The sequence below is a fragment of the Mesoplodon bidens genome, assembly GCF_964165515.1.
Source record: "Mesoplodon bidens genome assembly, chromosome: 5".
NCBI classification, from domain to species: domain Eukaryota; kingdom Metazoa; phylum Chordata; class Mammalia; order Artiodactyla; family Ziphiidae; genus Mesoplodon; species Mesoplodon bidens.
Window position 1 is genome coordinate 68,360,233 of NC_138161.1, and position 23,223 is coordinate 68,383,455.

Sequence of the window (23,223 nt, forward strand, 5' to 3'; positions counted from 1 at the left end):
GGAATTTAAGGAAAATCTTGGGCAGGCTTAAAACAATGACAACATATTTCTTGCTCATAAATCTTCAATTTGTGTAGGGCTCAGTAGGGATAGTTCATAGCTGTTCTAGGAACAGCTGGTGTCAGCTGGACTGACTTGGGGTCTAGCAGCTGGAATCATTTGAAGACTCACTAATTCACATCTGCCAGTTGTTGCTGGCTTTTGGCTGAGACTTTGAGGATTGTCAGCTGGAAAAGCTGCACATTGCCTTTCCAGGTGGCCTGGGCTTCCTCACAACATAGTGGCTGGGTTCCAAGAATAAGTGTTGAGAAAGGGAGAGTGGAAGGGAGAAAGGATACAGAGGAGTGAGGTCAAAACTTTATCTTTTTAATTACACAGGCTCAGAAATCATGTAGGATCACTTGTGTGGGTGTGTTTCTATGTGTATCTGACACAAAATCTTCATGTATTTAAAGTACAGTTTGCTAGGTTTTGACATATGTGTACATCCTAAAATTACAACCACAACCATAATCAGGGTAATGAACATAATTATCACTCTAAAAAGTTTCCCCCTCCTCCTTTGTAATCCTTCTCTCCCACTCCTTCCCACTCCATCCATTCCCAGGTAACTACTGATCTGCTTTATGTCATTATCATTCGTTTGCTTTTTCTAGAAATTTGTATCAGTGGAATCATATAGTATATCCTCTTTTTTGTGTATATTTTTGCACTAAACATAATTATTTTGAGAATCACCCATTATTGAAGATTGTATCAATAGCTCATTCCTTTTTATTGCTGAGCAGTAATCTACTTTATAGATATACAGGAATTTGTTTATCTGCTCAACCTGAAGATGGACATTTGGGTTGTTTCCAGTTTTTGGCTTTTACAAATAAAGCTGCTATGAACATAACATACAAGTCTTTGCAAAGACAAATGTTTTCTTTTCTCCATAGTAAATAGGAGTGAAATAGCTGGATTGTATGATAGGTGTGTATTTAACTTTTTAAGCAACTGCCAAAATGTTTTCCAAAGTGGTTGTACTATTTTACATTCCTACCAGCAGTGTACATCTATATCAATGCTTGTATCAGTTTTAATGGGGTGTGTAGTGGTATCTTATTGTGGCCTAATTTTTTTTAAATAAATTTTTAAAAACTTATTTTATTGAAGTATAGTTGATTTACAATGTTGTGTTAGTTTCTGGTATACAGCAAAGCGATTCAGCAGAAAAACCTGAGTGAACTTTTTGGCCAACCCAATGTGTATAATAGTTTGCATCCGGTAATCCCAAACTCCCAATCCATCCCTCTCCACTCCCTTTCCCCCTTAGCAACCACAAGTCTGTTCTCTGTGTATATAAGTCTGTTTCTGTTTCATAGATAAGTTCATTTGTGTCATGTTTTAGATTCCACATATTAGTAATATCATATGGTATTTGTCTTTCTCTTTCTGACTTACTTCACTTACTATGATAATCTCTAGGTCCATCCATGTTGCTGCAAATGGCATTATTTCATTCTTTTTTATAGCTGAGTAGTATTCCATTGTGTGTGTGTGTGTGTGTGTGTGTATACACACCACATCTTTTTTATCCATTCATCTATCAATAGACATTTAGGTGTTTCCATGCCTTGGCTATTGTAAATAGTGCTGCTGTGAACATAAGGGTGCTCGTAACTTTTTGAATTATGGTTTTGTCCGGATATATGCCCAGGAGTGGGATTGTTGGATCATATTCATTGTCACTTTAGTTTGCATTTCCCTAATGACTAATGATGTTGAGTATCTTTTCATGTCCTTATTTGCCATCATTATATTTTCTTCAGGCACAATGTCTATTCAAATCTTTTGCCCATTTAAAAAATTGGATTATTTATTTTCTTATTAGACTTTTAGGAATTCTTTATATATTTTGAATACAAGTTCTTCATCAGATACATGCCTTGCAAATATTTTCTCCCAGTCTGTGGATTGTATTTTTTCATTCTCTTAACAATGTAATTTGAAGAGCCAAAGATTTTAATTTTGAATACACGCATTTTATCCATTTTTTTCTGGATTCTTCTTTTGGTGTCATATTGAAATTTTTTGCCTAAACCAAGATCATAGTAACAAAGGTTTTCTTTCATGTTTTCTTTTAGAAGTTTTATAGTTTTACATTTAGGCCCATGCTTCATTTTGAGTCAATTTTTGTATATGGTACATGGTATGTATCAAAGGTTTTTTTTTTTGCATGTGGATATTGAATTATTCCAGAACCATTTGTTGAAAAGACTGTCTTTTCTCATATATTTGTACCTTTGTAAAAAAAAATATCAGTTGTCCATATTGTGTGTGTCTATTTCTGGACTCTTTATTCTGATATGTTGATCTATTTATCTTTATGGCAACACCATATTGTCTTGATAATTGTAGCTTTATAATAAGTCTTGAAACCAGGAAATTTTAGTCCTACAAGTTTGTTCTTCTCTTACAGAGTTGTTTTGCATATCTTAGGACTCTTCCATTTTCACATAAATTTTAGAATTAGCTTCTCAGTTTCTTAAAGAGACTGTTGAAATTTTTATTGGGATTGCATTGAATCCATAGATCAATTTGGGTAAAATTGGCATCTTAACAATATTGAGTCTTCTGACCCATGAACAAAGTATCTCTCTCCATTTATTTAGATCTTTAATTTCTCTCAGAAATGCTTTATGGTTTTCAACATACAGGTCCTTCAAATATTTTGTCAGAATTATCTATAATTATTTAATTTTTTAATAATTATTTAATTTTCAGAAGCTATTATAAATGCTCTTGTTTATATGATTTTAATTTCTAATTGCTCATTGCTAGTACATAGAAATAAAACCGATTTTTGTATGTTGTCCCTGTATATTTAACCTTGCTAAACTCACTATTATAGAGTTTTTTTGTAGATACCCTCAGCTTTTCTACATAGACAATCACATTATCTGTAAATAATGACAATTTCACTTCTTCCTTTCCAATCTGGATGGCTTTTATTTCTTTTTCATGACTTACTGCACCAATTAGAACCTTCAATACAACATTAACTAGAGGTGGTCAAAGTGGAAAACCTCTTGTTTCTGATGCTGGAGGGAAAATATTCAGTCCCTTACAATTATGTATGATTTCAGCTGTAAGTTTTTCCTAGATGTCCTTCATAAGGTTAACTTATATTTCTGTTTTGCTGAGTTTTTATCAAGAATCACTGTTGAAATTTCTGCTGTTTTGAGATGGCTTTTATTTTTCAGTTTTTAATATAGTGAATTATATGGATTGATTTTTGAAAGTTTGTATTCCTTGGAAAACCCCACTTAATCATGATGTATTGTCCTTTTAATATAGGACATTTCTTAACCTCAGCAGTAGTGGCATTTGGAGTTGGATGGTTCTTTGTCAGGGGCTGTCTTATGCATTGTAGGATGTTTAAGCAGCGTCTCTAGCTTCTACCCACTAGATGCTAGTATCACCACCTGCCTCCAGTTGTGACAACCAAAAATGTCTCCAGATTGCCAGATGTCTCCTTGGGGTGACAGAATCATAGCTGGTTGAAAACCACTGTTATATATTATTAAATTTGATTTGGTAAAATTTTCTTTAAAAATTTTGTGTCTGTTTTTTTTCTGGTAATGTCTTTGTTGGATTTTCTATCAGTAATTCTGGCCCTAAGGAATGAATTGGAAATTATTATTATTAAATTATTATTTCTTCCTTTTAAATTATACAGAAGCATTTGTATCAAACTGATATTATTTCTTCCTTAAATAACTGGTAGAATTCACTAGTGAAGTCATCTGTCACTGGAGATCTGTGTGTAGGGTGTGGGGAGGGTTTTAACTACAACTCAGTTTTTTTTAGAAGATTTATGGATATTCCGGTTATCTGTTTCTTCTTGAGTGAATTTTAGTAGTTTGTGCCTTTGAAGGAATTGATCCATTTCATCTAATTCATTGAGTTTGTGGACATAAAGTAGTTCACAGTGTTCCTTTCTATTCATTTAATGCTGTAAGATCTGTAGTGCTGTCAACCTCTTTCACTCTGGATATTAGTAATTTATATCTAGTATCTTTTTTTCTTGATAAACCTAGTTGAATTTGATCAACATTATTTATCTCAAGCAGTCAATTTATACTTCATTTATTTTCACTTTTTTTTCTGTTGTCTTTCTTGTTTTGTGCTTTTGCTATTTTTTTCCTTCTGCTTACTTTAGTTTTAATTTGCTCTTCTTTCTCTAACTTCTTAAGGTAGAGCTTAGTTCATTTAATTGAGACCTCCTTTTTCCCCCCCAGTATAATCATTTAATGTTTCAAATTTCTCTCCAAACTGTGCTTTAGTTGTATTCCACAGATTTTGATAAGTTGTGTTTTTATTTTCATTCAATTAGAAGTATTTTCTGAAATCTTTTTGATTTCGTATTTGACCCATGGGTTTCTTAGAAGTGTGTTTAGTTCTCAACTACTTGAATATTATCTAGGTTCCATTTATAAATTTTAAATTATTTTGTTTTGATAGAGAACATACTCTGTATAAGATCAGTTTCTTAAAATGTATTGTGGAACAAGATGACATAGACTTATCTATTTCTGCTTCTCCCCACTAAGTAAAACTATAAACCCTGGAAATAATGCAAAAGACAATCAAAGGAGAACTCTGAAAGATGGAAAGAGGAAGGTAATCTGGTTAGGGACCCAAGGAAGCACTAGAAGAACAGCATATTCAGGGCATCTTATAACCTCCCCCTTCAGAAAATGACAATTCAGGCCCAGCATGTCCTGACTCCAGCTTAGTTACAGAAGGCATCTCAGATAGCTTATTCTTCTCCCAGATTGAAAGGGGTATCCAACAACAGCAGGCTAGTCAAGACAAGTGTTTCTACCACAATACACAAACACACACAAACACACACACAAAATGGCAACTATGTGATATTATGTGTTAATTAACTTGATTATGGTAATCATTTCACAATGTATATGTATATCAAAGCATCATGTTGTACACTTTTTATATGTGCAAGTTTTTTGCCAATTATACCTCAGTAAAGCTGAAAAAATTCATCTCTATGTATTGTGTTGCATTACATGTATTGGGGGAATAAGAAAAGAATTAGAGGACAGTTTCTAACAAAACAGATCTCAATTTTTACAATTTAAAACCTTCACATTCTTTTTTGCATTTTATTTGAGTTACATGGGTAATTAAGTATAATGCCATAAGTAAATATAGTATTTAAGTTTAGATATTGCCTATGTCTTTTACTTTTCATAATCCCAACATTGAATATAGCTCGGCTTGATAGCAGAGGAGCTTTTTATTTTATTTTTTGGGGCATCTGAGAACTATGTGTATATGTTGTCCAGACATAGGACAGGGAGAAAGAAAGACTCCCAGAGAAGAGCTGGGAAAGAAAGGTTTGGGTTCAGGGATGCAATTTTTGCTAGAAAAGTTGACTTTTAAAAAAGATTAATTAATTAATTAATTAATTAATTAATTTTGGCTGTATTGGGTCTTTGCTACTCCACACAGGCTTTCTCTAGTTAGGGCGGGCGGGGGCTACTCTTCCTTGCAGTGCACAGGCTGCTCATTGCGGTGGCTTCTCTTGTTGCGGTGCACAGACTTCAGTAGTTGTGGCATGCGGGCTCAGTAGTTGTAACTTGCAGGATCTAGAGAGCAGGCTTAGGAGCTGTGGCGCATGGGCTTAGTTGCTCCACGGCATGTGGGATCTTCCTGAACCAGGGCTTGAACCTGTGTCCACTGCATTGGCAGACAGATTCTTAACCACTGCGCCACCAGGGAAGTCCTGACATTTTTTTTTAAACTCTTGGTTGGTTAGTAACAAAGACCACACTCAAGCTCTAACAGTAGGTGAGTTGGTGTCAAAATCTAAAATGCCAGTTTCCAAGCAGAATTTTAAAACATATATGGTCACAAAAAAGTGTTAGGAGTGATTATTCCTGGAGAGTAGGATTAAAGGAACTTGAGGAGGGGGTAAGAAGAGGGATTTTACTTTTCATTTTGTACTAGTAGAGGAGCTTTTTAAATAAAATGCTTTAAATCTGTAAATGTATGTTTAGTCTTATTTATTCTCCATCAAGTTTGTTAGAAACTGATACATTCAAATTTCATTATATTTATTTAATATTTATAGTTAATATTTATTTAAGCTAACTATTAACTTCTGTTTTATTTTCAGAACTGAAGGCAGAAGCTAGTCTCATGGACCAGATGAGTAGTTGTGATAGTTCATCAAATTCCAAAAGTTCATCATCTTCAAGCAGTGAGGATAGTTCTAGTGATTCAGAAGATGAAGAGTGCAGATCCTCCCCTTCTGATCCAGGGAATTATGTCTCAGAACATCCTACCATGTCTACCATGCCACAGTGCAGGATTCCTGAGATAGTGGCCGGTCATAATAAACATCATGACAGCAATGGCCTTCTGATGAATACTTTAAGTAAGTATACATAAGCATGAGTAATTGGAAAAGTAAGAATTCACAGTGGAGCCATTCTGATTATGGTCTAAAATTTGCATACAGAGAAAGACTTCTTTTTTATTCATTTGACAGTATTACCCATTACCTTCTTTTTTTAATTTATTTTTTATACAGTAGGTTCTTATTAGTTATCTATTTTTTACATATCAGTGTATATATGTCAACCCCAATCTCCCAAGTCATCCCACAAGCACCGCCCCCCCCCACTTCCTCCCCTTGGTGTCCATATGTTTGTTCTCTAAATCTGTGTCTATTTCTGCCTTGCAAACTGGTTCATCTGTACCAGTTTTCTAGATTCTACATATATGTGTTAATATACGATATTTGTTTTTCTCTTTCTGACTTACTACACTCTGTATGAATCTCTAGTTCCATCCACGTCTCTACAAATGACCCAATTTCTTTCCTTTTTATGGCTGAGTAATATTCTATTGTATATATGTACCACATCTTCTTTATCCATTCATCTGTCAGTGGGCATTTAGGTTGCTTCCATGACCTGGCTATTGTAAATAGTGCTGCAATGAACATTGGGGTACATATGTCTTTTTGAATTATGGTTTTCTCTGGGTATATGCCCAGTAGTGGGTTTGCTGGGTCATATGGTAATTCTATTTTTAGTTTTTTAAGGAACCTCCATACTGTTCTCCATAGTGGCTGTATCAATTTACATTCCCACCAACAGTGCAAGAGGGTTCCCTTTTCCCCACACCCTCTCCAGCATTTGCTGTTGTAGATTTTCTGATGATGCCCATTCTAACCAGTGTGTGGTGATGTCTCATTGTAGTTTTGATTTGCATTTCTCTGATAGTTAGTGATGTTGAGCAGCTTTTCATGTGCCTCTTGGCCATCTGTATGTCTTCTTAGAAGAAATGTCTGTTTAGGTCTTCTGCCCATTTTTTTTATTGGGTTGTTTGTTTTTCTAATATTGAGCTGCGTGAGCTGTTTATGTATTTTGGAGATTAATCTTTTGTCCGTTGATTCGTTTGCAAATATTTTCTCCCATTGTGAGGGTTGTCTTTTCGTTTTGTTTATAGTTTCCTTGCTGTGTAAAAGCTTTTAAGTTTCATTAGGTCCCATGTGTTTATTTTTGTTTTTATTTCCATTACTCCAGGAGGTGGGTCAAAAAAGGTATTGCTGTGATTTATATCAAAGAGTGTTCTGCCTATGTTTTCCTCTAAGATTTTTATGGTGTCCGGTCTTACATTTAGGTCTTTAATCCATTTGGAGTTTATTTTTGTATATGGTGTTAGGGAGTGTTCTAATTTCATTCTTTTACATGCAGCTGCCCAGTTTTCCCAGCACCACTTATTGAAGAGACTGTCTTTTCTCTATTGTATATCCTTGCCTCCTTTGTCATAGATTAGTTGAACATAGGTGCATGGGTTTATCTCTGGGCTTTCTATCCTGTTCCATTGATCTATATTCCTGTTTTTGTGCCAGTACCATATTGTCTTGATTACTGTAGCTTTGTAGTATAGTCTGAAGTCAGGGAGTCTGATTCCTCCAGCTCCATTCTTTTCCCTGAAGACTGCTTTGGCTATTCGGGGTCTTTTGTGTCTCAATACAAATTTTAAGATTTTTTGTTCTAGTTCTGTAAAGAATGCCACTGGTAATTTGATAGGGATTGCACTGAATCTGTAGATTGCTTTGGATAGTATACTTATTTTCATAATATTGATTCTTCTAATCCAAGAACATGGTATATCTCTCCATCTGTTTGTGTCATCTTTGATTGCTTTCATCAGTGTCTTATAGTTTTCTGCGTACAGGTCTTTTACCTCCTTACGTAGGTTTATTCCTAGGTATTTTATTCTTTTTGTTGCAATGGTAAATGGGAGTGTTTCCTTAATTTCTCTTTCAGATTTTTCATCATTAGTGTATAGGAATGCAAGAGATTTCTGTGCATTAATTTTGTATCCTGCAACTTTACCAAATTCATTGATTAGTTCTAGTAGTTTTCTGGTGGCATCTTTAAGATTCTCTATGTATAGTATCATGTCATCTGCAAACCGTGACAGTTTGACTTCTTCTTTTCCAATTTGTGTTCCTTTTATTTCTTTTTCTTCTCTGATTGCTGTGGCTAGGACTTGCAAAACTATGTTGAGTAATAGTGGTGAGACTGAGCATCCTTGTCTTATTCCTGATCTAAGAGGAAATGCTTTCAGTTTTTTCACCATTGAGAATGATGTTTGCTGTGGGTTTGTTGTCTGTGGCCTTTATTATGTTCAGGTAGGTTCCCTCTATGCCCACTTTCTGGAGAGTTTTTATTAAATGGGAGTTGAATTTTGTCAAAAGCTTTTTCTGCATCTATTGAGATGATCATATGGTTTTTATTCTTCGATTTGTTAATATGGTGTATCACATTGATTGATTTGCATATATTGAAGAATCCTTGCATCCCTGGGATAAACCACAGTTGATCATGGTGTATGATCCTTTTAATGTGTTGTTGGATTCTGTTTGCTAGTATTTTGTTGAGGATTACTGCATCTATATTCATCAGTGATATTGGTCTGTAATTTTCTTTTTTTGTAGTATCTTTGCCTGTTTTTCGTATCAGGGTGATGGTGGCCTTGTAGAATGAATTTGGGAGTGTTCCTTCCTCTGCAATTTTTTTTGGAAGAGTTTGAGAAGGATGGGTGTTAGCTCTTCTCTAAATGTTTGGTAGAATTCACCTGTGAAGCCATCTGGTCCTGGACTTTTGTTTGTTGGAAGATTTTTAATCACAGTTTCAATTTCATTACTTGTGATTGGTCTGTTCATAGTTTCTGTTTCTTCCTAGTTCAGTCTAGGAAGGTTATACCTTTCTAAGAATTTGTCCATGTCTTCCAGGTTGTCCATTTTATTGGCATAGAGTTGCTTGTAGTAGTCTCTTATGATGCTTTGTATTTCTGCAGTGTCCATTGTAACTTCTCCTATTTCATTTCTAATTATATTGATTTGAGTCCTCTCCGTCTTTTTCTTGATGAGTCTGGCTAAAGGTTTATCAGTTTTTATCTTTTCAAAGAACCAGCTTTTAATTTCATTGATCTTTGCTATTGTTTTCTTTGTTTCTATTTCATTTATTTCTGCTCTGATCTTTATGATTTCTTTCCTTCTACTAACTTTGGGTTTTATTTGTTCTTCTTTCTCTAGTTCCTTTAGGTGTAAGGTTAGATTGTTTATTTGAGACTTTTCTTGTTTCTTGAGGTAGGATTGTATTGCTATAAACTTCCCTCTTAGAACTGCTTTTGCTGCATCCCATCGGTTTTGGATCATCGTGTTTTCATTGTTATTAGTCTCTAGGTATTTTTTGATTTCCTCTTTGATTTCTTCAGTGATCTCTTGGTTATTTAGTAATGTATTGTTTAGCCTCCATGAGTTTGTGTTTTTTACATTTTGTTCCCTGTGATTGATTTCTAATCTCATAGCTTTTTGGTCAGAAAAGATGCTTTGTTATGATTACAATTTTCTTAAATTTACTGAAGCTTGACTTTTGACCCAAGATGTGATCTATCCTGGAGAATGTTCCATGTGCACTTGAGAAGAAAGTGTAATCTGCTGTTTTTGGATGGAATGTCCTATAAATATCAATTAAATCTATCTGGTCTATTGTGTCATTTAAAGCTTGTGTTTCCTTATTTATTTTAGGTCTGGAGGATCTGTCCATTGGTGTAAGTGAGGTGTTAAAGTCCCCCACTATTATTGTGTTACTGTCGATTTCCTCTTTTATAGCTGTTAGCAGTTGCCATATGGATTGAGGTGCTCCTATGTTGGGTGTATTTATGTTTATAATTGTTATATCTTCTTCTTGGATTGATCCTTTGATCATAATGTAGTGTCCTTCCTTGTCTCTTGTAACATTCCTTATTTTAAAGTCTATTTTATCTGATATGAGTATTGCTACTACACCCTTCTTTTGTTTTCCATTTGCATGGAATATCTTTTTCCATCCTCTCACTTTCAGTCTGTATGTGTCCCTAGGTCTGAAGTGTGTCTCTTGTAGACAGCATATATACAGGTCTTGTTTTCGTATCCATTCAGCGAGCCTGTGTCTTTTGGTTGGAGCATTTAATCCATTCACATTTAAGGTAATTATCGATATGTGTGTTCCTATTACCATTTTCTTCATGGTTATGGGTTTGTTTTTGTACATCCTTTTCTTGTGTTTCCCACTTAGAAAAGTTCCTTTAGCATTTGTTGTAGAGCTGGTTTGGTGGTGCTGAATTCTGTTAGTGTTTGCTTGTCTGTAAACCTTTTGATTTCTGTGTTGAATCTGAATGAGATCCTTGCCCGGTAAAGTAATGTTGGCTGTAGGTTCTTCCCTTTCATCACTTTAGATATATCATGCCACTCCCTTCTGGCTTGTAGAGTTTCTGCTGAGAAGTCAGCTGTAAACCTTATGGGAGTTCCCTTGTATGTTATTGTAGTTTTTCCCTTGCTGCTTTCAATAATTTTTCTTTGTCTTTAATTTTTGTCATTTTGGTTACTCTGTGTCTTGGTGTGTTTCTCCTTGGGTTTATCCTGCCTGGGACTCTCTGCACTTCCTGGACTTGGGTGGCTGTTTCCTTTCCCATGTTAGGGAAGTTTTCAACTATAATCTCTTCAAATATTTTCTCAGGTACTTTCACTCTCTCTTCTCCTTCTGAGACCCCTATAATGTGAATGTTGGTGCATTTAATGTTGTCCCAGAAGTTCCTTAGGCTGTCTTCATTTCTTTTCATTCTTTTTTCTTTATTCTGTTCTGCAGCAGTGAATTCCACCATTTTGTCTTCCAGGTCACTTATCCGTTCTTCTGCCTCAGTTATTCTGCTATTGATTCCTCCTAGTGGATTTTTCATTTCAGTTATATTATTGTTCATCTCTGTTTATTTGTTCTTTAATTTTTCTAGGTGCTTGTTCTTTAATTCTTCTAGGTCTTTGTTAAACATTTCTTGCATCTTCTTGATCTTTGCCTCCATTCTTTTTCCAAGGTCCTGGATCATCTTCACTATCATTATTCTGAATTCTTTTTCTGGAAGGTTGCCTATCTCCACTTCATTTAGTTGTTTTTCTGGGGTTTTATCTTGTTCCTTTATCTGGTACATAGTCCTCTTCCTTTTCATTTTGTCTATCTTTCTGTGAATGTGGTTTTCGTTCCACAGGCTGCAGAATTGCAGTTCTTCTTGCTTCTGCTGTCTGCCATCTCAACCATTACCTTCTTATTGAATTATTCATTTCCTTTTGACTCTGTAACATAACGTCCTATTGGCTTTTCTCCTACCTTTGTAGATACTTTTCTGTCTCTTCTTTGCTAGTTTATAATCTTTCACTCAGTCATTAGAGCTGGGGTTCTGCAAGGCTTATTTCTAGGTCCTTTTTTTGTTTTATTCTATATTCTTTCCACACATAATCTCCATATTTCTGTTGCAGCCAATACTTATATATACATAACTTGTAAATTTGCATCTCTGACCCACACCTGTGAGCTCTAGACACATAAGTCCAACACATCTCATATTAAAAGGCATTTCAAATTCGCTTTGTCCAAAACCAATTTATAATCTTTCACTATGTTTCTTCCGAGTGAAAGGCAGGAGTCATCTAATTATGCAAACCAGAAGTGACTGTATTCTAGGGTTGAGTTCCTCTCCCTCTTTACAGTATAGTCAGTCCTTCACCTTCACCAAGTCCTGTTTATGTTACCTCCTTAATCTCAAAGTCATCTACTTTTCTGCATCTCCACCACTATCACTCTAGTTAAACTTACCATTATTTCTTGCTTTAACAATGCAATGACTTCCTAACTGGTTCACCACTTATCTACTCAAACCCATTTTTGATCCACTGAGTACATTGCGGCCATATTGATCTTTTCATAATTCAAGTATTATTTGTCTCTCCTACTTTAAACTTTACAATAGCTTATAATTTCTTTTAGGAAACAGACAAAACATTTTAACATAAGAGTCTTGCCCTTTCTGTTCTAGCAACATTTTCCTTCTTTTTCTCACCATACTCAAATACTTTTGCCTACCTCAGGGACTATACCCATACTGTCCATTCAGCTAGAAATAGTTCTTTCTTTTCATGCAGTTAACTTTTTCTCCTTTAGATTGTAGTTTTTTATATACTTCATCAAGAAAGCCTTTCTTGACCTTTCTGAAAAGATCAAATCCCCCTTGTTATAGACCTTCAGAGCAATATCTTCTTTATATCAATTATCATTTATAAATGTATATTTCTTTTACTTGTTCTCTTCTAAAGTATAAGCTCCAGGAGGGCTGTGATCTTGCTTATTTTGCTTATCACTGAATACTAGCACCTGACTTGGTACCTGATACATAGTAGATGCTCAGTAAATTCTTTTTAATAAAGGCATGCAGGTTGATACTCTCTGGGGAAGAATGGGACTGTCTGTATATTTAAAACTAATCTCACTGTGTTAATTTTAATGGTAAAGTAAATATCTAGGAAAGACCGACTTGCTCTAACTTAAAAACAGAAGTAAATAAGGGAGGAGCCAAGCATGGGTGGTAGAGTAAAACGGTAGTTATGGTTATGGTAGTGTTAAACTATGTGTTAATTAGGGACTAGGAAAGGTCTTTTGAACTTCCAGTTATTTATGTATTTAGTGCTATTATTTATAACTTGAGAGGTGAAATTATAGCATCTGATTTCTTGAATGGCCAAATAATGACAACTACTAGGAGGATAAACAGTAACGAATTTGTATGCCCATAATAATATACCTTCACAATGTATGTAACTACATATTAAAAAATGTAGTTACATATGTGTATTTATATATATAAAACAAAAATTGACAGAAGTAGGGGAAATTGACAAGTCTATTGTAATAGTAGATTTAATGTATCTGTACTCAAGGATACAGAATTTAGTAAGGGTATAAAATCTTTGAACAACACAATTAACATGTCCTTTTTTTATATAATAAAATCTATCTTTTCTTTTTTTTTTTTTGGTCCACAGCACAGTATAATTTATGTAAATTAAAATTGGTCATAGGAAGCAGTTTATTTTTTGCAAGAGGGCAAACAAATGGAAGGAACTACACTGTAATCTTTTTCTAGGGATGCTAAGAAGTATCATGAGCTAGGTGATTTAAAACAACAGAAATGTATTCTCTCACAGTTCTGGAGTCCAGGAGTTAAAATGAAAGTGTCAGCAGGGTTGATTTCTTCTGAAGGATCTGAAAAAGAATCTGTTTTGTGACTCTCCTAGCTTCTGGTGGTTGCTGGCAATCCTTGGTGTTCCTTGGCTTGTAGACACGGTGCTCCAAATTTGGCCTCTGTCTTCCTTCTCTGTGTGTCTGTGTTCACATTTATTTTTTCTTTTTTATACCTTTTTTAAAATTTATTTTTATTGCAGTATAGTTGTATTACAATGTGTTAATTACTGCTATACAGCAAAGTGACTCAGTTATATATATATATTTTTCATATTTATATACATTCTTTTTCATATTATTTTCCATTATCACAGGATATTGAATATAATTCCCTGTGCTATACAGTAGGACCTTGTTGTTTACCCATTCTATATATACCAGTTTCCACCTGCTAATCCCAAACTCCCAATCCAACCTTCAACCACCCTCCCCCTTGGCAGCCAGCAGTCTGTTCTCTGTACCTGATTCTGTTTCTGTTTCATAGATAGGTTCATTTGTGTCATCTTTTAGATTCCACATATAAGTGATATCATATGGCATTTGTCTTTCTCTTTCTGACTTACTTCACTTTGTATGATAATCTCTAGCTGCTTCCATGTTGCTGCAAATGGCCTTATTTAGTTCTTTTCTGGCTGAGTAGTATTCCATTGTATGTATGTATATATGTACCACATCTTCTTTATCCATTCATCTGTAGATGGGCATTTAGGTTGTTTCCATGTCTTGGCTATTGTGAATAGTGCTGCTATGAACATAGGAGTGCATGCATCTTTTTTTTTTTTTAAATCCACCTCTCACCACAAAGACTAGGCTGTATCACACGAGCACCATGTCCACACATGGAGGAAGATGAAGGCCTGACCATGGCAGCCTGCTCCCACAAACCCCTGAAGAAAAGGGGTTTGTCATAGTTATGTAAGTTTCATTTCCATTTATATTCCATTAATTGAGTTATGCAGAGTTCTCTTTCCATTGTGATATGCTAGAAGGAGCTTGGGCTTTGGAGCAAAGAAACATGGCCTCAAATCCTAACTCTGCTAATTGCTAACTACGTACTTAATATAGGAGAGTGGCTTTTTTTTTAACATTTTATTTTATTTTATTTTATTTTTGCTTTATAACAAATTTAATCAGTTATACATAAACATATGTTCCCATATCCCCTCCCTTTTGTGTCTCCCTCCCACCCTCCCTATCCCACCCCTCCAGGCGGTCACAAAGCACCGAGCTGATCTCCCTGTGCTATGCGGCTGCTTCCCACTATCTATCTACCTTATGTTTGGTAGTGTATATATGTCCATGCCGCTCTTTCGCTTTGTCACAGCTTACCCTTCCCCCTCCCCATATCCTCAAGTCCATTCTCTAGTAGGTCTGTGTCTTTATTCCTGTCTTACCCCTATGTTCTTCATGACAATTTTTTCTTAAATTCCATATATATGTGTCAGCATACAGTATTTGTCTTTCTCTTTCTGACTTACTTCACTCTGTATGACAGACTATAGGTCCATCCACCTCATTACAAATAGCTCAATTTCGTTTGTTTTTATGGCTGAGTAATATTCCATTGTATATATGTGCCACATCTTCTTTATCCATTCATCCGATGATGGACACTTAGGTTGTTTCCATCTCTGGGCTATTGTAAATAGGGCTGCTATGAACATTTTAGTACATGACTCTTTTTGAATTATGGTTTTCTCAGGGTATATGCCCAGTAGTGGGATTGCTGGGTCATATGGTAGTTCTATTTGTAGTTTTTTAAGGAACCTCCATACCATTCTCCATAGGGGCTGTACCAATTCACATTCCCACCAGCAGTACAAGAGTGTTCCCTTTTTTCCACACCCTCTCCAGCATTTATTGTTTCTAGATTTCTTGATGATGGCCATTCTGACTGGTGTGAGATGATATCTCATTGTAGTTTTGATTTGCATTTCTCTAATGAGTAAAGATGTTGAGCATCCTTTCATGTGTTTGTTGGCAGTCTGTATATCTTCTGTGGAGAAATGTCTATTTAGGTCTTCTGCCCATTTTTGGATTGGGTTGTTTGTTTTTTTGTTATTGAGCTGCATGAGCTGCTTATAAATTTTGGAGATGAATCCTTTGAAGTTGCTTCATTTGCAAATATTTTCTCCCATTCTGAGGGTTGTCTTTTGGTCTTGTTTATGGTTTCCTTTGCTGTGCAAAAGCTTTTAAGTTTCATTAGGTCCCATTTGTTTATCTTTGTTTTTATTTCCATTTCTCTAGGAGGTGGGTCCAAAAGGATCTTGCTGTGATTTATGTCATAGAGTGTTCTGCCTATGTTTTCCTCTAAGAGTTTGATAGTGTCTGGCCTTACATTGAGGTCTTTAATGCATTTTGAGTTTATTTTTGTGTATGGTGTTAGGGAGTGATCTAATCTCATACTTTTACATGTCCCTGTCCCATTTTCCCAGCACCACTTATTGAAGAGACTGTCCTTTCTCCACTGTACATTCCTGCCTCCTTTATCAAAGATAAGGTGACCATATGTGCGTGGGTTTATCTCTGGGCTTTCTATCCTGTTCCATTGATCTATCTTTCTGTTTTTGTGCCACTACCATACTGTCTTGATTACTGTAGCTTTGTAGTATAGTCTGAAGTCAGGGAGCCTGATTCCTCCGGCTCCATTTTTCGTTCTCAAGATTGCTTTGGCTATTCGGGGTCTTTTGTGTTTCCATACAAATTGTGAAATTTTTTGTTCTAGTTCTGTGAAAAATGCCAGTGGTAGTTTGATAGGGATTGCATTAAATCTGTAGATTGCTTTTGGTAGTAGAGTCATTTTCACAATGTTGATTCTTCCAATCCAAGAACATGGTACATCTCTCCATCTATTTGTATCATCTTTAATTTCTTTCATCAGTGTTTTATAATTTTCTGCATACAGGTCTTTTGTCTCCTTAGGTAGGTTTATTCCTAGATATTTTATTCTTTTTGTTGCAGTGGTAAATGGGAGTGTTTCCTTGATTTCACTTTCAGATTTTTCATCATTAGTATATAGGAATGCCAGAGATTTCTGTGCATTAATTTTGTATCCTGCTACTTTACCAAATTCATTGATTAGCTCTAGTAGTTTTCTGGTAGCATCTTTAGGATTCTCTATGTATAGTATCATGTCATGTGCAAACAGTGACAGCTTTACTTCTTCTTTTCTGATTTGGATTCCTTTTATTTCCTTTTCTTCTCTGATTGTTGTGGCTAAAACTTCCAAAACTATGTTGAATAAGAGTGGTGAGAGTGGGCAACCTTGTCTTGTTCCTGATCTTAGTGGAAATGGTTTCAGTTTTTCACCATTGAGGACGATGCTGGCTGTGGGTTTGTCATATATGGCCTTTATTATGTTGAGGAAAGTTCCCTCTATGCCTACTTTCTGGAGGGTTTTTATCATAAATTGATGTTGAATTTTGTCGAAAGCTTTCTCTGCATCTATTGAGATGATCATATGGTTTTTCTCCTTCAATTTGTTAATATGGTGTATCACGTTGATTGATTTGGGTATATTGAAGAATCCTTGCATTCCTGGAATAAACCCCACTTGATCATGGTGTATGATCCTTTTAATGTGCTGTTGGATTCTGTTTGCTAGTATTTTGTTGAGGATTTTTGCATCTACGTTCATCAGTGATATTGGCCTGTAGTTTTCTTTCTTTGTGACATCCTTGTCTGGTTTTGGTATCAAGGTGATGGTGGCCTCGTAGAATGAGTTTGGGAGTGTTCCTCCCTCTGCTGTATTTTGGAAGAGTTTGAGAAGGATATGTGTTAGCTCTTCTCTAAATGTTTGATAGAATTCGCCTGTGAAGCCATCTGGTCCTGGGCTTTTGTTTGTTGGAAGATTTTTTATCACAGTTTCAACTTCAGTGCTTCTGATTGGTCTGTTCATATTTTCTATTTCTTCCTGATTCAGTCTTTGCAGGTTGTACATTTCTAAGAATTTGTCCGTTTCTTTCAGGTTGTCCATTTTATTGGCATAGAGTTGCTTGTAGTAATCTCTCATGATCTTTTGTATTTCTGCAGTGTCAGTTGTTACTTCTCCTTTTTCATTTCTAATTCTATTGATTTGAGTCTTCTCCGTTTTTTTCTTGATGAGTCTGGCTAATGGTTTATCAATTTTGTTTATCTTCTCAAAGAACCAGCTTTTAGTTTTATTGATCTTTGCTATCGTTTCCTTCATTTCTTTTTCATTTATTTCTGATCTGATTTTTATGATTTCTTTCCTTCTGCTAAGTTTGAGATGTTTTTGTTCTTGTTTCTCTAATTGCTTTAGGAGCAAGGTTAGGTTGTTTATTCGAGATGTTTCCTGTTTCTTAAGGTAGGATTGTATTGCTATAAACTTCCCTCTTAGAACTGCTTTTGCTGCATCCCATAGGTTTTGGGTCATCATGTCTCCATTGTCATTTGTTTCTAGGTATTTTTTAATTTCCTTTTTGATTTCTTCAGTGATCACTTCGTTATTAGTGTATTGTTTAGCCTCCATGTGTTTGTATTTTCTACAGCTCTTTTCCTGTAATTGATATCTAGTCTCATAGCATTGTGGTCAGAAAAGATACTTGATACAATTTCCATTTTCTTAAATTTACCAAGGCTTGATTTGTGACCCAAGATATGATCTATCCTGGAGAATGTTCCATGAGCACTTGAGAAAAATGTGTATTCTGTTGTTTTTGGATGGAATGTCCTATAAATATCAATTAAGTCCATCTTGTTTAATGTATCATTTAAAGCTTGTGTTTCCTTATTGATTTTCATTTTGGATGATCTGTCCATTGGTGAAAGTGGGGTGTTAAAGTCCCCTACTATGAATGTGTTACTGTCGATCTCCCCTTTTATGGCTGTTAGTATTTGCCTTATGTATTGAGGTGCTCCTATGTTGGGTGCATAAATATTTACAATTGTTGTATCTTCTTCTTGGATCGATCTCTTCATCATTATGTAGTGTCCTTCTTTGTCTCTTCTAGTAGTCTTTATTTTAAAGTCTATTTTGTCTGATATGCGAATTGCTACTCCAGCTTTCTTTTGGTTTCCATTTGCATGGAATATCTTTTTCCATCCCCTCACTTTCAGTCTGTATGTGTCTCTAGGTCTGAAGTGGGTCTCTTGTAGACAGCATATATATGGGTCTTGTTTTTGTATCCATTCAGCCAATCTGTGTCTTTTGGTGGGAGCATTTAGTCCATTTACATTTAAGGTAATTATCGATATGTATGTTCCTACTCCCATTTTCTTAATTGTTTTGGGTTCGTTATTGTAGGTCTTTTCCTTCTGTTGTGTTTCTTGCCTAGAGGATTTGTTGTAAAGCTGGTTTGGTGGTGCTGAAGTCTCTCAGCTTTTGCTTGTCTGTAAAGCTTTTAATTTCTCCATCAAATCTGAATGAGATCCTTGCTGGGTAGAGTAATCTTGGTTGCAGGTTTTTCTCCTTCATCACTTTAATTATGTCCTGCCACTCCCTTCTGGCTTGTAGAGTTTCTGCTGAGAGATCAGCTGTTATCCTGATGGGGATTCCCTTGTGTGTTATTTGTTGTTTTTGCCTTGCTGCTTTTAATATGATTTCTTTGTGTTTAATTTTTGACAGTTTGATTAATATGTGTCTTGGCGTATTTCTCCTTGGATTTATTCTGTATGGGACTCTCTGTGCCTCCTGGACTTGATTAACTATTTCCTTTCCCATATTAGGGAAGTTTTCAACTATAATCTCTTCAAGTATTTTCTCAGTCCCTTTCTTTTTCTCCTCTTCTTCTTCTGGAACCCCTATAATTCGAATGTTGGTGCGTTTAATGTTGTCCCAGAGGTCTATGAGACTGTCCTCTGTTCTTTTCAATCTTTTTTCTTTATTTTGCTCTGCAGCAGTTATTTCCACTATTTTATCTTCCACCTCACTTATCCGTTCTTTTGCCTCAGTTATTCTGCTATTGATCCCATCTAGAGTATTTTTTATTTCATTTATTGTGTTTTTAATCGATGCTTGATTCATCTTTAGTTCTTCTAGGTCCTTGTTAACTGTTTCTTGCATTTTGTCTATTCTATTTCCAAGATTTTGGATCTTGGAAATAGAATCTTGGATCATCTTTACTATCATTATTCTGAATTCTTTTTCAGGTAGACTGCCTATTACCTCTTCATTTGTTAGGTCTGTTGGGTTTTTTCTTGCTCCTTCTCCTGCTGTGTGTTTTTCTGTCTTCTCATTTTGCTTATGTTACTGTGTTTGGGGTCTCCTTTTTGCAGGCTGCATGTTCGTAGTTCCCGTTGTTTTTGGTGTCTGTCCCCAGTGGCTAAGGTTGGTTTAGTGGGTTGTGTAGGCTTCCTGGTGGAGGGGACTAGTGCCTGTGTTCTGGTGGATGAGGCTGGATCTTGTCTTTCTGGTGGGCAGGTCCACGTTTGGTGGTGTGTTTTGGGGTGTCTGCGGACTTTTTATGATTTTAGGCAGCCTCTCTGCTAATGGGTGGCATTGTGTTCCTGTCTTGCTAGTTGTTTGGCATAGGGTGTCCAGCACTGTAGCTTGCTGGTCGTTGAGTGAAGCTGGGTGCTGGTGTTGAGATGGAGATCTCTGGAAGATTTTCGCCGTTTGATATTATGTGGAGCTGGGAGGTCTCTTGTGGACCAGTGTCCTGAAGTTGGCTTTCCCACCTCAGAGGTACAGCACTGACTCCTGGCTCCTCAATTTGGGATGATTTGTTGTCTATTCATGTATTCCACAGATGCAGGGTACATGTAGTTGATTGTGGAGCTATAATCTGCTGCTTCTGAGGCTGCTGGGAGAGATTTCCCTTTCTCTTCTTTGTTCTCACAGCTCCCGGGGCTCAGCTTTGGATTTGGCCCTGCCTCTGTGTGTAGGTCGCCGGAGGGCGTCTGTTCTTCGCTCAGACAGGACAGGGTTAAAGGAGCAGCCGCTTCGGGGACTCTGGCTCACTCAGGCCGGGGGAGAGGGAGGGGTACAGAGTGCAGGGCGAGCCTGCAGCGGCAGAGGCCGGCGTGACGTTGCACCAGCCCGAGGCGCGCCGTGTGTTCTCCCAGGGAAGCCGTCCTGGGATCCCGGGACCCCGGCAGTGACGGGCTGCACAGGCTCCCGGAAGGGTGGCGTGGACAGTGACCTGCGCTCGCACACAGGCCTCTTGGCGGCGGCAGCTGCAGCCCCAGCATCCCACGCCCGTCTCTGGGCTCCGCGCTTTCAGCCGCGACTCGCGCCCGTCTGTGGAGCTTCTTTAAGCAGCCCTCTTAATCCCCTCTCCTCGCGCACCAGGAAACCAAGAGGGAAGAAAAAATCTCTTGCCTCTTCAGCAGCTCCAGAGTTTTCCCGGACTCCCTCCCGGCTAGCTGTGGCGCATTAGCCCCCTTCAGGCTGAGTTCTCGCCGCCAGCCCCAGTCCTCTCCCTGCGCTCTGACCGAAGCCCGAGCCTCAGCTTCCAGCGCCGCCCGCCCCGGGTGGTGAGCAGACAAGCCTCTCGGGCTGGTGAGTGCCGGTCGGCACCGATCCTCTGTGCGGGAATCTCTCCGCTTTGCCCTACCCAGGTACGTGGGGAGTTTCTTGCCTCTTGGGAGGTCTGAGGTCTTCTGCCAGTGTTCAGTAGGTGTTCTGTAGGAGTTGTTCCACGTGTAGCTGTATTTCTGGTGTATCTGTGGGGAGGACGGTGATCTCCGCGTCTTACTCTTCCGCCATCTTCCCCGGAAGCCATCTTTTTGAATTATAGTTTTGTCTGGGGATATGCCCAGGAGTGGGATTGCTGGATCATATGGTAATTATATTTTTAGTTTTCTGAGGAACCTCCATACTGTTTTCCACAGTAGCTATACCAACTTACATTCCCACCAACAGTGTAGAAGGGTTCTCTTTTCTCCACACTCTCTCCAGCATTTTTGTGTGTGTGTGTGCAGTATGCGGGCCTCTCACCATTGTGGCCTCTCCCGTTGCCGAGCACAGGCTCCGGACGCACAGGCTCAGTGGCCATGGCTCACGGGCCCAGCCGCTCCGTGGCATATGGGATCTTCCCGGACCGGGGCACAAACCTGTGTCCCCTGCATCAGCAGGTGGACTCTCAACCACTGCACCACCAGGGAAGCCCCTCGAGCATTTATTATTTGTGGACTTTTTAGTGATGGCCATTCTGACCAGTGAGAAGTGGTACCTCATTGTAGTTTTGATTTGCATTTCTCTAATAATTAGTGGTGTTGAGCATCTTTTCATGTGCCTATTAGCCATTTGTATTTCTTCTTTGGAGAAATGTCTCTTTAGGTCTTCTGCCAATTTTTCGATTGGGTTGTTTGTTTTTTCGTTGTCAAGTTGTATGAGCTGTTTGTATGTTTTGGAGATTAAGCCCTTGCCGGTCGTATGAGCTGTTTGTATATTTTGGAAATAAAGCCCTTGTCAGTCTCATCATTTGCAAATATTTTCTCCCATTCTGTAGGTTGTCTTTTTGTTTTGTTTATGGTTTCTTTTGCTGTGCAAAAGCTTGTAAATTTGAGTAGCTCCCATTTGTTTTTGTTTTTTTGTTTGTTTGCTTGTTTTTTTTGCGGTACACGGGCCTCTCACTGTTGTGGCCTTTCCTGTTGCGGAGCACAGGCTGTGGACGCGCAGGCTCAGTGGCCATGGCTCACAGGCCCAGCCACTCCACAGAATGTGGGATCTTCCCGGACCGGGGCATGAACCCGTGTCCCCTGCATCGGCAGGCGGACTCTCAACCACTGCGCCACCAGGGAAGCCCTGCTCCCATTTGTTTTTGTTTTTATTTCTATTGCCTTGGGAGGCTGAACATGCCCATTCTAACAGTAAATACGTAGAATCTTATGAACTAAGAATGAGAAGCAGGCATTCTTTTAATAATATAAACCATTTATGGAAATTACTTTCTACTAGGACAAATGAAATAACACATTTAAAAGAATTCATATTTTATTGATCATATCACATGATTATAAAACAATGAGAATATAAATAAATAATAAAAAATAGTTTAAAATACATGCTTAGAAACTTTGGAGCACATACCTAGTGACTTACATGTTAAAAGGAAATTACAATGAAATTATAAAATATTTATAATTAAGCAGTATCAGAAATATCTCAACAATTTTGGGGTGCAACCAAAATGGTAGAGGGAAATTTGAAGCCTCAAAATGTTCTTTTTTAAAAAAAAATTGAAAATAAATGCATGAAAGTTTCACCTTTAGGAACTAGAAGAACAATAAGATCTTAAAGCAGGGAAGGAAAGTATTATAGATTAGAATTGAAATTAGTATAATAGATAGCAAAGAAACATTAGAGGATCAACAAGACTAAAAGTTATTTCTTTGAAAACTTATAAGAAGACCAACCTGTAACTAGGGCTGATGAAGAAAAAAAGAGTAAAACACAGTATTAGGAGTGAAAAAGTGGTTAAAATTATAGTATGTTTTTATTTTTTTCATTATGAAAACTTTACAAATATTTTATCCCAGTAAATTTGGCATAAAAATGGATGATTTTCGGGGCTTCCCTGGTGGCGCAGTGGTTGAGAATCTGCCTGCTAATACAGGGGACACGGGTTCGAGCCCTGGTCTGGTAGGATCCCACATGGCATGGAGCAGCTAG

General features: G+C 37.2%; 1 protein-coding gene across 3 annotated transcripts in view; it reads left to right on the forward strand.

The window, feature by feature from the left end:
- The window catches only part of EAF2 (ELL associated factor 2), a 122,630-nt gene that overhangs the window by 93,763 nt on the left and 5,644 nt on the right, over positions 1–23,223 (forward strand). For all 3 annotated transcript variants that reach the window (XM_081235125.1, XM_081235124.1, XM_081235126.1), the window contains one exon: positions 6,191–6,451. In XM_081235125.1, coding sequence (XP_081091251.1) covers positions 6,191–6,451 — 261 coding nt within the window. The remainder of the gene's footprint in view (positions 1–6,190; positions 6,452–23,223) is intronic.